We start from the raw sequence: 15,303 nt of genomic DNA on the forward strand, positions 1-15,303 counted from the left end.
CCTGTTGAGCAGAGAGCCTGATACAGGGCTTGATCCCAGGACCCTGGGATCATGACCTGAGCCAAAAACGCAGTTGCTTAACTGACTGAGCCACTCAGGTGCCCCTAAATTAATACTCTTAGGGTGAAGACACTTTTAGGCTCATTTCACATGTTTTTTTTGCTATTTTTCCCACAAAAGGGCCAGTGAAGATGTAAGCCAGCACCAATGCAGGGGGATGGGAGATGTAAACCAAGATGGCTAGTGTTCTGGAACATGCTTGAGGAGGGACCCAAAGTTCATACTCTTCCCAGTGGACCAAGATCTGAACCTCTGTGGTATATGAGATTGAGCCTCCTGCACACCTACTCTGGTTCCTAGGTGTGGGGCATAACACCTGACATGTGCTAGTCAGGAGATATAGTTACCCTGAGATCCTTATTCTTGGTCATTGCCCTCAGGGATGTGAGTCCATTCATCTTGGGTAGCTCTCGGGAATTATTCTTAGAACTGTGCCCATGAGTTCAGTTTTATTTCATGATAATCCTGGGATATGAATATCAACACACTCCTCACACAGAATATATTGGCCATGTTTTTTTTTTTTTTTTTTTAACTGGTGCGGTGGCTAATTTTACATGTCATTTTGGAGGGTTTTTTGGATGAAATTAACATTTAAATGGGTGAATTTGGGGTAGATTGCCTTCCATAATGTGGGTGGGGCTCATCCAATCAGCTGAGAACCTGAGTAGAACAAAAACTGACCTCCCAAGCAAGAGGAATTCTGCCAAAGATTGTATTTGCACTGGATCCACACCATTGACTGTCCTGAGCAGCTTGTTGGTTCACACTGTAGATTTTGGACTTGCCAGCCTCCATAATTCATGAGTCAATTCCTTATAATACATCTCTTTCTCTCTATATATATACAAATCATATCAATTCTGTTTCCTTTTTTTTTTTTTTTTAAAGATTTTATTTATTTATTTGTCAGAGAGAGAGCGAGCGAGAGCGAGCACAGGCAGACAGAGTGGAAGGCAGAGTCAGAGGGAGAAGCAGGCTCCCTGCGGAGCAAGGAGCCCGATGTGGGACTCGATCCCAGGACGCTGGGATCATGACCTGAGCCGAAGGCAGCTGCCCAACCAACTGAGCCATCCAGGCGTCCCAATTCTGTTTCCTTTTTTAAAAAAGATTAATTTATTTATTTTGGAGAGAGAGAGAGAGAGAGAAAGAACATGCAAGGGAGAAGGGGTGAGGGAGGGAGAGAATCCCATGCAGCTTCTCTGCTGAATATGGAGCCCAACGCCCGCACTCAATTTCATGACCCTGAGATCATGACCTGAGCAGAAATCAAGAGTTGGGCTCTTAACCAACTGAGCCAGGCAGTTGCCCCTCTCTTCTGTTTCTTAATACATCCCTTTCTCTCCATATATACAAATCATATCAAGTCCGTTTCTCTGGGGAACTCTGACCAATACACCTGGAGGAGTTATGATGATTATTCATTCCCCTAAAGGGGTAGACGTTGCACAGTCTTTATGGAGGGATCTGCTGAACTCTAAATATGGGGCCCCTTTCTTTTTACCCTCCTTCATTCTGGTTTCCCAGGCTTATGGTCAGCAAGGGTGCGAAGAGTCAGGTGACCTGATGCCAAAGGCAGCTTTAGGGAGCTGGGTTTTCACTAAGGCTGAGAGGCAAATGTGACTGAAAGCACAACCCAACATGAGAACAGAGGAGAAGTCTCAAGCAGCTCAGGTCCAAGAATTATGACCTGGGTCATATGCAAGAGATGAGTCTGGAGATTAGATTTTACATTTTTTTTCAGTCTGGAAATGTGCACAGCTAAATGATGACTACATCTTCCAGCCTTCTCTGTAGCTAAGTGTAGCCTTGTGCATAAATTTTGAGTGGAATCCGTTGGGCAAAACTACTACAAAGGGTCCTTAAAAGGGACATGGCTGGGGCCCAAACTTTTGTCCTTCCCTCTTCATAGAAGGAGATGAGATGGCTGGTATGCTCCACAAACTATCATGTATCGTGAAGCAAAGCTGGGGTCCTTGATCATTTCATGGCACCATCATCCCAGCCCTGGACTGCCTACTTCAGATTGCTTTTACATGAGGGAATGGATATGCTGTTCTGTGTTTGAGACTCTCAGTCACTAGAACATGAATGTGATTAATTGGCTCAAAATGATTTAATCTCAACCCATATTTTGCCTCCTCCAGCCAATATGTTGGTAGAACATGGTGGGTCTGAGTAGCCTTGGGAAGTTTATGCGAGGGAAATGCACAATGATGATGCTGGATGTGGCAGATGACATTCTGAGCTGGCTGGAGGAATTTGGGACAGACCCCGGTGAACTGTAATCTAACCAACGCTGAATGAGTACTTCACATAGTGGCCAACAGAAAAGAAAAAAAGAGTCCTGTTTATTGGGTGTGGCAGACCAGGGAGCTAAAAAAACTTCTAATCTCCTGTATCCCCCAAGTCCTTGGTCTCAATCCAGATACTCTCACAGCTAGTGTTGTCTTCTGGAAGGATGTAGCTGATACATTTATGATGTTAGAGACACTTCTATCAGACTTACTGTTACTAGCAACCCCCGTCCCCCATTGTTGCTTGTTCAAAACGGCATCTCCTGAGGGAATCAGTTTGAGTATCAAAGTATCATCATCTGTACAAACTAGGAGTACATCCACGCAGCCTAACTGGGTTCAGTCACCTTACAGGGATATTTTGTTCTCACTAGAACAAGCCCTTTTATTAGAGACTGATCTGTCACTGAATTCTGTTATTTCATCCTTCAAAATGTCCTTTTCTTCCAGTTCTCAGAGCTAGGCTCTTAGGACTTCAGCTAGGATTCACAGAACAGCTTTCTAACTAGCTTGCCCTTCCTGATATCAATGTCAGACTACCTTGACTGAAAAACTACTTTATATCTCAGTTCAGCTAACGTAAGTGATTCTTAATTTCTGTAACCAACTATATGTTTGAGGGGCTTTTTTTTTTTTAAAAGATTATTTATTTATTTATTTGACAGAAAGAGAGAGAGATCACAGGTAGGCAGAGAGGCAGGCAGAGAGACAGGCAGAGAGAGAGGAGGAAGCCAGCTCCCCGCTGAGCAGAGACCCGGATGGGGGGCTCGATCCCCGTAACCTGAGATGATGACCTCAGCTGAAGGGAGAGGCTTTAACCCACTGAGCCACCCAGGCACCCCCAGATGTTTGAGTTTTAAGCACATGCCTTACTTGCCTGCAACCTGATTTTCCTCCTTTACCCGGTCACATATTCTTGGTTAGTTTCGCAACTGTCAGCAAGCCCCAGCGCTCTTGCTGAGAAGCCAGCTCAGTGGTTCCCGTTAGCTATTCCCCACCCCTAACCATAGTCATCCTTGGGAAGGGGAGGAGTGGGGATGGGGATGGAAGAGTAGCTGAAACTATTCAGGACCTACTCTTAGCTTCCTTTTATATTATTCTATTCAATAAGGACCCAACTTTTGCCAATAATTGTGTAAGGCTTTCCTAACTTCTGTATAAGGAGTCGTCACACAATTCAGGATTCTTTTTTTTTTCATTGTTAAGAAAGCATCAGATGCAGCTCATCAGACACAGTAGGAAAGAATCTTCTGTTGTACTTTTTAAAAATATTCTGAGCTTTTGGTTCATGGAAGTCCCTCTGAACAAACTCAGGACCGGCCTGGTAACGCTTAGTCATCAAAAAAGTACGAACTTTCGGTTCTAATCCACGCTTTCCCTTATTAACTGTGTGATCAGGGCAACCGGCTTAACTTCAGTGAGCTCATTACTGTCGTCTGGAGTCAACGATGCCTACTCTAGGAGTGAAATAAAGATAAATGCATATAAAGCCCGCAGCATAGTCCCTGGCACACGGTAGGCATTCAGTAACTCTACCATCAGGCCGCCCGGGTCCTGGCCCCGATCCCAAGGTCAAATTCACTCGCAGAGAAAGGTCACTCCGGGCAGCGGTTGGAGGAGCCCTGGCTCTACACCTTACCAGCGCCCAGGAAGGACCTTTCTTCTGGAGGGACCTCCCCGGCCCGCTAGGGCGCGCCACCGCGGCTCACGCAACGGCCCCCTTCACCAGGGGCGTGGAAGCGCCGGCCGCGGCCCTCCCCGCGAGCCCCCGAGGGGGCGGGACTGCGGACCGTACCATCTTCCACCATGGGGGGAGGTAGAGCGCGGCCTTCCCTTTGGTCGCACGCCCAGAGCGGGCAAGTGGGGGCCGCCGTTCCCCCGGCCCCCTGGGGCAGGACCCTTATACCCTCGTTCTCGCCTCCCCTGGGATCCGCGCGCGGGCTGGCTCTGGAGGGCAGACCCCGGGGCCGCGCGCCCCCCGGCGTGGGAGCGGGTGGGAGCGGCGGGCGCCGGGGGCGGGGCCCGTGGAGGTCGGCGGTGTCCTTGCGGCGCGGCCGGGGGTGCGCGTGTGTGTACGCCGGGCGGTCGGCGCGGCCACTCGGTCTCTGAGGTGTGGTCCGCGGGCAGAGCTCACCATGTTGTCCCGGGCAGCGCGCAGGTGAGGCGCCGGGGCCGCGTGGCGCAGCGGAGACGGGTCACGGCCCCGAGGGCGAAGGGTCCCCCTGCCTGCGTGCCCGCGCCGGCGCGGCGGGTCCCGGGCACCTTGGAGGCCCCGGGGTCGCGGTGAAGCGGCGGGCGGTGGTGCCTGAGGGCAGGTGTCCGCTGAGCGCGTCCGGGTGCGGCGGCGGCACGGGGTTGCCGCGTTGGTGTAACGCGTCAGGGAATGTGGAGGGGGAGCGCGCGAGCGGCAGGAAGGCCCGGGTGGCGCTGGGTCTGCGTAGACGCGTGAGCGAATCGGTCCGTGTCCCGTGTCTGCTCTTTCTGCAGCGCGAGCAGGACGCTGGTGCCGGCGCTGGGGTCGCTGGGTTCCAGGCAGAAGCACAGCCTCCCCGACCTGCCGTACGACTATGGCGCCCTGGAGCCTCACATCAGCGCCCAGATCATGCAGCTGCACCACAGCAAGCACCACGCGACCTACGTGAACAACCTGAACGCCGTCGAGGAGAAGTATCTGGAGGCGCTGGAGAAGGGTAGGCGCGGGGCTGCGGGGCGCCGGGCGAGGCGTGGCCGGGGGGGAGCCCGGGCCCTTCGGGGCGGGAGAGCGGCCCCGCGTGTCCTGGCGTCGACGCGGGGCCAGAATTCGCGAGGAAAGCGGTCGTTTGGCGCGAAACGGAAACAGGCTTGTGTGTACCTGCCGGTGTTTAGAATTCGGTGTTCTGGTAGAATACGGACTTACACTTTTCTTTTTTCCTGAAGAGCCCAGTTGCCAAAACCAGTAGGAAGTGTGTGGACTTTGTGTGTCTGGGGCGGGCGCGTACGCGAGTCCGTGTTTTCCTGTCTCCGTGCAAAATCGCGTTCCCCTTTGCAGCCGGTTCCGCAGCGGCTCGCACGAGCGGACTGACTGACAGGTCTCGCTTCTTTAGCTGCCCGCTTAGAAGATGTGTTGTTGCTTTATTTTTACGGACGTCAGGCCCCCGAAATCTGCTGAGTAAATGTCAGACCGCGACGCCTGGTTGACTGGGGGCATCTAGTGGGAAAATGTAGTATTTCAGCCTCGTTGCAGGCGGTAATTGGCTAAACAAAAACAAGAGGAAGTTGCCACATTCTGGAAGATTTGTGACGGGAACCTTTCTGGAGGGGCGGGGTGGGAGGAGGGTAGTTTCATGATTTGTACGGGAAAGGGGTTTTAGAAAATAACAGAATCGGGAAAGATGTGCAAATAATGACAAGGTGGGGAATATCCCCGTTGCGAAATTATTTCCTGCATGACAACGCCTGACAACTTGAACCTTTCTCTTCAGTATTTTAAAAAACAACTTAATTTCAGTTCTTTTCTTGTGCAATCACACCTTTACCTGTTTTCATGAAAGTTACAGGAAAAAAAAAAAGCTGTATATTATGTTGTGTTATATTGAGTATAAATTAATAAGCACCGGTAGAATTTTCTTTTATTTAAAAAATTATATGTATTAAAGACTGTTGAAGAACTAAATTTCCATGTTTGAGAATTTGGGGCGACAAAATTAAGTGAAATAACATCATCAGTCTCATTACAGGTAGGTAAATAAAAACTTTTCAAACAAAAGTATTTAACTTTTATTGTACTTTAACAGGAAAAAAATTGAAACTGAAGAAAATGTTGAACTTAAGAATAGTATTTTTATTTTTATTTATTTACTTTTTTAAAGATTTTATTTATTTATTTGACAGACAGAGATCACAAGTAGGCAGAGGGAGAGGAGGAAGCAGGCTCCCTGCTGAGCAGAGAGCCGGATGCGGGGCTCCATCCCAGGACCCTGAGATCATGACCTGAGCTGAAGGCAGAGGCTTTAAGCCACTGAGCCACCCAGGTTGCCCCTAGAAGGCGATATATTGGCCCCTGAGACACAGCAGTGCCCTGAAGTCCTTAATACTGGAGGTTTTGTTCTAGTGGGGAGACAGATGGTCAAGTAAATATGTAGTGGTATGCCAGGTCCATAAGTCCTATCAAGAAAAACAAGTTGGGGAACTGGTTCCAGTCCAGGCAACGGCAGTCAGTGGAAACCCTAAACTGGGAGCAGGCTGAGCTGCTTTTGTAAGTGCAGGGAGGCCAGTGTGGCTGGAGCTGGGCTAACAAGGAAATGCTGGGTCAGATGATGTACCTCGCAAGCAGATTGTAGGGACTTGGGGTTCACTCTGAGTGAGAGGAGCAGCCTTTGGAGGGGTTTGCCTAGAGGAGTGCCTCAGTAGTGTGGGGTCGAGAGGAGCTCTCTGGCCGGTGGTGAGAACAGAGAGTAGGGGGCACGTGTGGAAGCAGGAGACTGTTGTGGGTTATGGTGGCACAGATGCAGGTAGGTCATGCTGCTGGTCTGCCCCAGAAATACGAAGAAGGGATTGGTTCTGTTTTTTTTTTTTTTTTTTTTTTTTTAAAGATTTATTTATTTATTTGACAGAGAGAGAGAGAGAGATCACAAGTAGGCAGAGAGAGAGAAGAAGGGAAGCAGGCTCCTTGCTGAGCAGAGAGCCCAATGCGGGACTTGATCCCAGGACCCTGGGCTTAACCCACTGAGCCACCCAGGTGCCCTGGTTCTGGATCTTTTTTAAAGGTAGAGCTGGCTTTGCTGGTGGGTACATTGGTGGGTTGAACATGGTGTGTGGGGAAAGGAGTAAGAAATGACGAAATACACAGACCTGTACCCCTGAAACAAATAATACAGTATATGTTAATTAAAGAAAGAAAGAAAAAGAAAAGAAAAGAAAGAAAGAACCTAGTTATCAAAAATGTTCTGAGAAAAGAGCTGGCACTTGCTGGGATGGGGAAGGCCATTGGGTAAGTTTGGGAGTGAAAATCTGGAGTTGGGTTTTGAATATGCTGAGTTTTTGTTTATGGAACATTGAACTATTTGCCAATGAAGAGTTGTCTATCTAGAAAATGAGAGTTGAAAATCTACCATTTAAAAAAGTGGTTTTACAAACTGAGGGTTGCTGGGGGGAGGGGGGTTAGGAGAAGGGGGATGGGGTTATGGACATTGGGGAGGGTATGTGCCATGGTGAGTGCTGTGAAGTGTGTAAACCTGTAAACCTGGCGATTCACAGACCTGTACCCCTGGGGATAAAAATATATGTTTATTAAAAAAAAAAAAGTAGTTTTATTTGTTTTTAGTAATCTCTACCTCCCGTTACGGGGCTTGAACTCATCACCTCAGGACCAAGAGTTGTGTGTTCTCCTGACTGAGCCAGCCAGGTGCCCCAGAAAACTTACCATTTAATCTGTTTACGGAACCACGCATATTCTCATTTCACTGTTTTTTATCTTTGTTTTCATTATTGCTGAAATTTTTAATATCCAAGAAAACTTTGAGGTCTTTGGAGCTCAGGAAAGAATTTTCTGCATGCACTTCCTCCTGGGCCACTGATGAGTTGTTCAGGACATTAATCGAACTGAAAATCCACCGGGACAAATAATTTTTGAAGAAAATCTTGTGTGTTTGTGTGTGTGTGTGTGTGTGTGTGTGTGTAAATTGTGGAATTTTAGGACCAATAGGGATGTTACAAATAAGCTAGTCCAATTATCAGATTTTTTTCCAAAGAAAATGGTATATAGAATGTTTGAAAAGTAAGAATTAGAAAAAAAATGTTTGCCTCTTTACATTACAGGTGACGTTACAACTCAGGTAGCTCTTCAGCCTGGGCTCAAGTTCAATGGTGGAGGCCATATCAATCATTCCATCTTCTGGACCAACCTGAGCCCTAAGGGTGGTGGAGAACCCAAAGGTTGGTAGATATTGGTGTAGTCTTAGCTACATTCTGTGCACAACAGCAATGCCTGTTGCTTTTCTTTTTTTTTTTTTTTAAAGATTTTATTTATTTATTTGACAGAGAGAGATCACAAGTAGGCAGAGAGGCAGGCAGAGAGAGAGGAAGGGAAGCAGGCTCCCTGCTGAGCAGAGAGTCCGATGCGATGCGGAGCTCGATCCCAGGACCCTGAGATCATGACCTGAGCCAAAGGCAGCGGCTTAACCCACTGAGCCACCCAGGCGCCCCGCCTGTTGCTTTTCTTATGTTAATTCTTATGTTATTTAGTGACATATTTTTCATAGCAAGGAGTATAACAAAGTTGTAACTTTGAATGGGGCACATGTAGGAATGGAGACTACATTCAGGTAGTTATGTCATCAGCTTTTTTTGTATACACACAGAGTGTCAGATATGTGTCAAGTTCTGGTTGAAATGTACTGTACTTCTAACTGGCAAACGGATTTTAGAGAAGTTGAGCAACCTGGGGTGGGTCAGATACTTAATGACTCTGTACCTACTTTCTTTATCTGTATGACACAGGGACAATAATAGAGCTGTTTTGAAAACTAAATAAGTTACTAAACGTAAAATGTTTAGAATAGTGCCTCTTGCTGTTATTTTCCTGCTCTTCCTAATTGATAAAAAGTCAGTTGTCCCAGGAAATGAGATTCTCCAGGACACCTGGAGGGTAAATGAGGGGACTGCAGAGCCAATGGTCTGTTCACTCTGGTGGGTTTACTTGACTTCTTGTGTCTCTTCTTGGAGGCCCAGATGACTTCATTACCCGCCTCATCCCAGGAACGGAGGGGGCAGAAATAGAGCTCTCCCTGTCTCTCGGCTTGTGGCATACATCTTACGTTTCTGTGGATTTGTTCGTTTGTTTGTTCTTACTTGTTTTTTGGAAGTCATCTTAGGTGCTTGTACTAAGCTATTTCATTTGGAAGTAAAGATTAAAGGAGAGTAAATATGGCAAACCTGGGCATTTCTTTTTATGGCTTAGGTCTGCAGTTAGGTCTAATACTTTTGAGGTTTTGGGATTAGTAGAATGTCATATATGCCCTTATTTAGCCAACAGGTCTTGGTTATCTGTACCATTTTATTATTTGTGCTTACAATAGGTAATTACTTTAAACCAGTGGAATCAGAGTAGTGATATTTTTGGCCTACTTGCTTTGATGTGCTCAATCTAGAATTGTATGTTACATTGGTACAGAATAAAAGGACTGTTGCTCTTACAGTGTACCCTTTGGTAATAAAAGACAAAAATCACTGTTTTTAAAATTACATGATTGTGATAGGAAAGATCTTGACTGCCTTGGGGAAGAACCAAATAACAGCCATAAAATTTTATTCCCCAATTGAGACAGAACAGGTAGGGTAGAAGTTGAAGTAAAATTTTCTGTTGAAGGGAAACAAAATAATGGAAAATACTATTATTTTTTAAAGATTTTATTTATTTATTTGACAGAGAGAAATCACAAGTAGATGGAGAGGCAGGCAGAGAGAGAGAGGGAAGCAGGCTCTCTGCTGAGCAGAGAGCCCGATGCGGGACTCGATCCCAGGACTCTGAGATCAAGACCTGAGCCGAAGGCAGCGGCTTAACCCACTGAGCCACCCAGGCGCCCCATATTATTTCTTTTTTGATGGAAATAGCATAGTGAGGAAAGAAATCCCTCTAACATGGTTCAGTAACACCTGAATTAACGGTTGTGAGACCTTATGATGCTAGTGTCAGGGAAGGAGTAACGTTGGGGCTCATTGGGTTATGTTATGTTTTCCACGTGCTGTCTAGTTGGTATCTTGTGCCTCATGACAGGCATATTTTAATATATGTAATAAAATTATTTATTGTTGCAGTATGTTCACTTGTGGGTATTTTTGGATTTTTTTTTAAATAGGAGAATTGCTGGAAGCCATCAAACGTGATTTTGGTTCCTTCGACAAATTTAAGGAGAAGTTGACCGCCGTGTCTGTTGGCGTCCAAGGCTCAGGTTGGGGTTGGCTTGGTTTCAATAAGGAACAGGGACGCTTGCAGATTGCTGCTTGTTCTAACCAGGATCCACTGCAAGGAACAACAGGTTAGGTTTGAAAATTGTTTCATATTCATTAGTGTGAGATGGTTCACAATAAAGCATTTACCTTGAAATAAGTAACATGAGTAGTGATTAAACCTATCTTGAGTATGTCCTAATGTGAGTAAATCTTAACAGCTGATAGTAGTCTGAGTCTCCTATGAACAAAAATGCTTAAAGAGCCCTTGATGTTTTGTAAAATTAGCACATGTAATTTTACAGATACATTAACAAAACATGTTTTGAACATAAACTCTGCTTCAGTTGACAGAGAATGCATACCAGCTTACATAATTACATGCACTGAAATTAGATTAAACAACACATAGGAGGATAAGACCTGGAAGCCGAATCTGACCTCAGACCTTGGACTGTCAGCCCGTCTGCTGAGCACCTGTGGTCAGAGTAGCACTGGAGCTCAGATTTCCAGACTTAGGCCTTTTGGGGGGGTTTGGTTTTGGTATAGGAAAATATTTGGCTTAGAAGCTCCAGGCTGGGCTCACCAAATCCTTTTTCATGTTGAGCCAGATTGAATCAGAATGTCTTTAGGAAATAGTCACAAGACATCCAGCTGTTAGTTGGAACTTTGATCTGCAGTGTGACCGACCTGCAGTGACATTTCAGTGTCCGTAACCAGTAGCTCTCAGCCCGGTTTTCTGCCTCTGTGCATGTCCACAGACTTGCATACGTCCCTCACTGCCCTAGATATATTCAGAATTAGTCAGGATCTAATGGCTCTTTTGGCAAAGTGAGATGCTGGAGAGTGCAGTGGAGAGTCCGGTCTATCTTTGAAGGTGCCTGACAGATGAGGCTGTGATTTCCAGGTAAACCCTGGCCATACCTGCTTCTCTTCCACTTGAGGAAAACCCATTGGAATGAAAATCCGTGAAAGTCATGGCAGTATATGGAGAGGAAAATCATTTATGAACTTTGTTACGTTAATTACTCGTAATACATGATTAGTGACAAACCTCTCCACTGCTCAAGACCTACTGGTTGGAACTTGTTTTCCTGGAGGAGAGCTGTCATTTAGTTTGAGAGTTTTTGAAAATGAGTGTTGTAGAAATAATTCCTTCTTTATATAGTGTCTCTTTTTCTTTGGTCTTGTTTAGTTTCCCTTGTTAACTTACTCTTTCTGTTAGTGTCTCACAAATGTTCTGTATTCTCTGAGACTAACATTATTAGCCTTGGGAGCAGAGCAGGTTCTCCTAAAACTCCACTGACTGCTTGGGAAGGTCCTTAACCACCCCCACAAACATAGTACCTGACTGATCCCCGCCCAAGATTTGGCTCATGGGTAGATTTACTGGTATTTCAAGAACAGCTCTTCAAATATTATACTTAATTTTCCAAACTCTATTTTAAATTTTTTACTCTTTATCACATTTTCTTCCAAAGACTAAAATTAAAAAAAAATGTTTGTATTTATTCTTGGCAAATTTCCTGTTTGTAAAAGAAACTGAAAAATGGATGGGAATGGTGTAAAGGGCCGTTTTGTGTGCGTAGAAGAAAGTTTAAGTCACGTTTTAGATGGAAATTCATAGTTTGTGCTTTTTTCCCCCTTCTCTCCAATAGGTCTTATTCCACTGCTGGGGATCGATGTGTGGGAGCATGCTTACTACCTTCAGTATAAAAATGTCAGACCCGATTACCTAAAGGCTATTTGGAATGTAATCAACTGGGAGAATGTAACAGAGAGATACATGGCTTGCAAAAAGTAAAACATGATCATTACATTGAGCAAAATAAGCTTCTCACGACTATTTTTGTAGTAGTGCAGAGTACCGTAGTATGCCAGTAAGCTGCTCTTTTGTAGCATTTCTTAATGTAGCTTGTTCAAGCATTTGATGAACATGATTTAATGCTATGAATTTCTTGTTTTCAAATTTTGTTATTGGGCAACTGAAAATAGTAAGTGCTTTATTTGATTTAGTCTTTTGGTTGAACATCTTCTGAGAGCTGAAACAGCCAGCAGGTTATGATTGCCATCATGAAACTGTCAAAAAGATCTTATCCCTGTCCTCTTAGGGCCTCCGGGGAAGCCTTTTTGCTCTTGTTCTGTTGCACTTGTAGAAAACCTGGTCCTTTGCCCAGTTGTTTAATGATAAAAGGTTAAATTTGTTTCCCAAGGGAAATGTTCAGTTTTTCTATTGAAAATTGCTCTTTTTTGTAAGTAATCTGTCTAGTAGTATTTGTGGTAGATATCACCCGTGGGCCTTTAATTATCTTTGGTCACATGTTTCACAAGGTTAACACCATTTTGTCTTTTAAAAAAAATCACTTGATTGCTAATTGAGAATTGCTCTATTATGAAAAGGAAATAGTCATGCATTTGAATTTTTCTGTTGGGAGAAATAGGACTTTTATGTGGAATCTTGTCATCAAACAGAAATATGTGTTAGGTGACTGCTCAAAGGAGACAAATCTGAGCCTTATTGATAAAACAGATGTTGGGGATGAGGCCACAGACCATTCTGGCCAAGCACTTGCCCCCATCTCTGCCTGTTCACAAGCACCCCCTGGAGAGCAGCAGCCTGGGTCGGTGCTGCCTTCCCAGAGCGGCAGGTGGTTGGTTTCTGGATGTGGCCAGCGGCACGTCCCTGCACAGGAGCATTGCTTTTCAAAGACTTGTTTTTGAATTACTCCATCATATTTGATCTTCTTTTCTTTTAAACAAATGCACGGTCACTATAGAAGCTTTATATTATATAGTCCTTTAAGTAAAGGAAAGTGATACCCATAATCCAGTGACACAGCCTGTCCAGTTGTGTTCTTGTTTCCTGCTTGCAGGACTGTTTAAATGTAGCAGGGAGCCTCTTGTAATTTGGCCTAAATTGTCATGCGCTCCATGTTTCATCATTTCCCTTATTTTAGGGGGCTGTATAATTGGACACTTGCTAATTTATCTTACAGTTCTGTTACTGAATATTTCATTGGTTTCTAATTGTTATTTATTCAGATAATGCTGTGGTGAGCAACCCACATAGATTTTACCTTCCATGGGAATAGTTTTTCTATATAGATTTTTTTCTTATGCCTATTTAGTAACTGAACGTTTTCCCAAGTTAGTATATTATTTTTTCCCCAAGTTTATTCTATATATTTGGCATGGAAAAATGGGGTAACTTAGCAGTTTCGATATTGAAGACTGAAGTTTAAACAAATTAAATTTAAGGCACTTTTCTTTTAGAATTCAATTAGAAAGTATTTAGGTTTTCTGAATGGTTGGCAGCGTTGGTGAGAGGAGTGAGGAGAGTAGATTGAAGACACTGTGGGGACCGGGATTGCCATCCTTCTCCCGCAGCGAAGTGACTTCGTGGAGTCCGGTGAGAGCCGGGCTTACCGCTTGCACGTGTACAGATGTATGCACGCGTGCCTGTACGTATGTATGCAGACGCACACATATATACGGATATATACACACATATAAGTATAAGCAAGGCAGTGAACTCTGTTTAAATGGACCATTTAGAAAAGTGGAACCTTTCTGAAAGACAGCGTTTTGAGCACAAGTAGTCTGCCAGATCCTGGTTTGTATTGAACCAGCAGGTACGCAGAGATTACTGATTCATACAAAACTTTTTGACTGTTATTAAGCTTTAAGATTTCAAAAAATAATTCAGTGTTGAAATTTCTATGGGGCTCTATTTTTGCTCTGATTTTGGGTTGAGGGAACAAGGGAAAGCATGCTGTTCTTCCCTAAGGTTTTGTTTTTTTCCTCCCCATCAGATAGATTTTAAGAGACTAAGATAATTTACAGATAAAGATTTTAATCATTTGACAGAAAATGAGATTTCAACATTTTTTTTAGCCCTGTTACTCATAATAGAAAAGAAATAGAAAAAGTAAAAGGCATCTCTTCTGAAATGAACCAAGCATTCGTTGTTCATCCAGGAGGGATCTTTGTGACCAACTCAGCAGTGCTTGTTCTAATCTTAAATGTGCTTCAAACACCATAGTGTGATTAGTGCTGCAAGAAAACAGGGCATGAGACAAATACTGTCTCAAGTAGAATCTGCTGCTGGAACTGTTGTGTGATAATTAGACTTTGAGGTTGAGAGAAACTACAAATTTCACTGCACATCTCAAATTCATGATCTTAAAATGAGATTTGAGTTTCTAGTAATTATATATTTAAAAAAATAACATCATGATGATAAAATTAAGATTGATGTGTGTTGTGAGTCATCTAAAACTAGTTCTAAATAGAAATTTTATTTCCTGTTATAATTGCATTGGGAAAGCTGTTAGGTAGAAGTTTTATAAATCACTGTTTCTCATTTTCAGTCATACCTAACGATTGGGCAAGCAGATGGCCTATCTCTGAAGGTACGCATCAAACCTGGGATGCATTAAAAATCCTATAAGGTCTTGGATAGTTTTCATTTAATTATCCATTAGAGAAACATTTATTTTCCTATTGTGTGAAGTTTTTTGATTGTTAATAAAAGAATCTGTCAACTATCAAAAGAGGTCTTGCATTGTGCTTGTGTGTCAAAATCATCTTAAAATGCTTTATCATTTTTACTGCTTTCCTGTGGGACAGGGCTAATAAATAAAAGGTCGTTGCAATTTTACTCTTAAAACTCAGAAGGCATATGAAGTTTATTCATATCTGTAGTAACAGCGGAAAATGTAATACTGTAATATTTTAGATACTAAATTATAAAGTTAGAACATCTTCAAACACTAACCAGACATAACATTGCCTTGGGGTGCCTGGGCTGTTCAGTCATTTGGGCTTCTGACTCTTGGTTTTGGCTCAGGTCATCATCTCAGGGTCATGGTGTTGAGCCCCCCTGTGTGTTGGGCTCCGTGGGGAGCCTGCTTGAGATTCTCTCCCTCTGACCCTCCCCCTTTGTGCTGTCTCTTGCTTGTGCTTGCTCTCTCTGTCAAATAAATGAATAAAATCTTAAAAAAAAATTGCCTATATATAT

General features: G+C 44.0%; 1 protein-coding gene across 2 annotated transcripts; it reads left to right on the forward strand.

Annotated features, from left to right (window-relative positions):
- The first annotated feature begins 4,186 nt into the window (after positions 1 to 4,186).
- Positions 4,187 to 14,836, forward strand: SOD2 (superoxide dismutase 2). Of its 2 annotated transcripts, XM_082729529.1 has the most exons (5): positions 4,187 to 4,515; positions 4,845 to 5,047; positions 8,154 to 8,270; positions 10,193 to 10,372; positions 11,942 to 14,836. In XM_082729529.1, the coding sequence occupies exons 1-5, from the start codon at positions 4,493 to 4,495 to the stop codon at positions 12,085 to 12,087; spliced, it is 669 nt and encodes a 222-aa protein (XP_082585655.1). In that variant the 5' UTR covers positions 4,187 to 4,492; the 3' UTR covers positions 12,088 to 14,836. The 2 variants fall into 2 exon arrangements, with proteins under 2 accessions (XP_082585655.1, XP_082585656.1); XM_082729530.1 differs by lacking the exon at positions 8,154 to 8,270 and having other exon boundaries at positions 4,375 to 4,515.
- The last annotated feature ends 467 nt before the right edge of the window (positions 14,837 to 15,303 follow it).

This window comes from Mustela nivalis, assembly GCF_964662115.1.
Source record: "Mustela nivalis genome assembly, chromosome: 5".
NCBI classification, from domain to species: Eukaryota; Metazoa; Chordata; class Mammalia; order Carnivora; family Mustelidae; genus Mustela; species Mustela nivalis.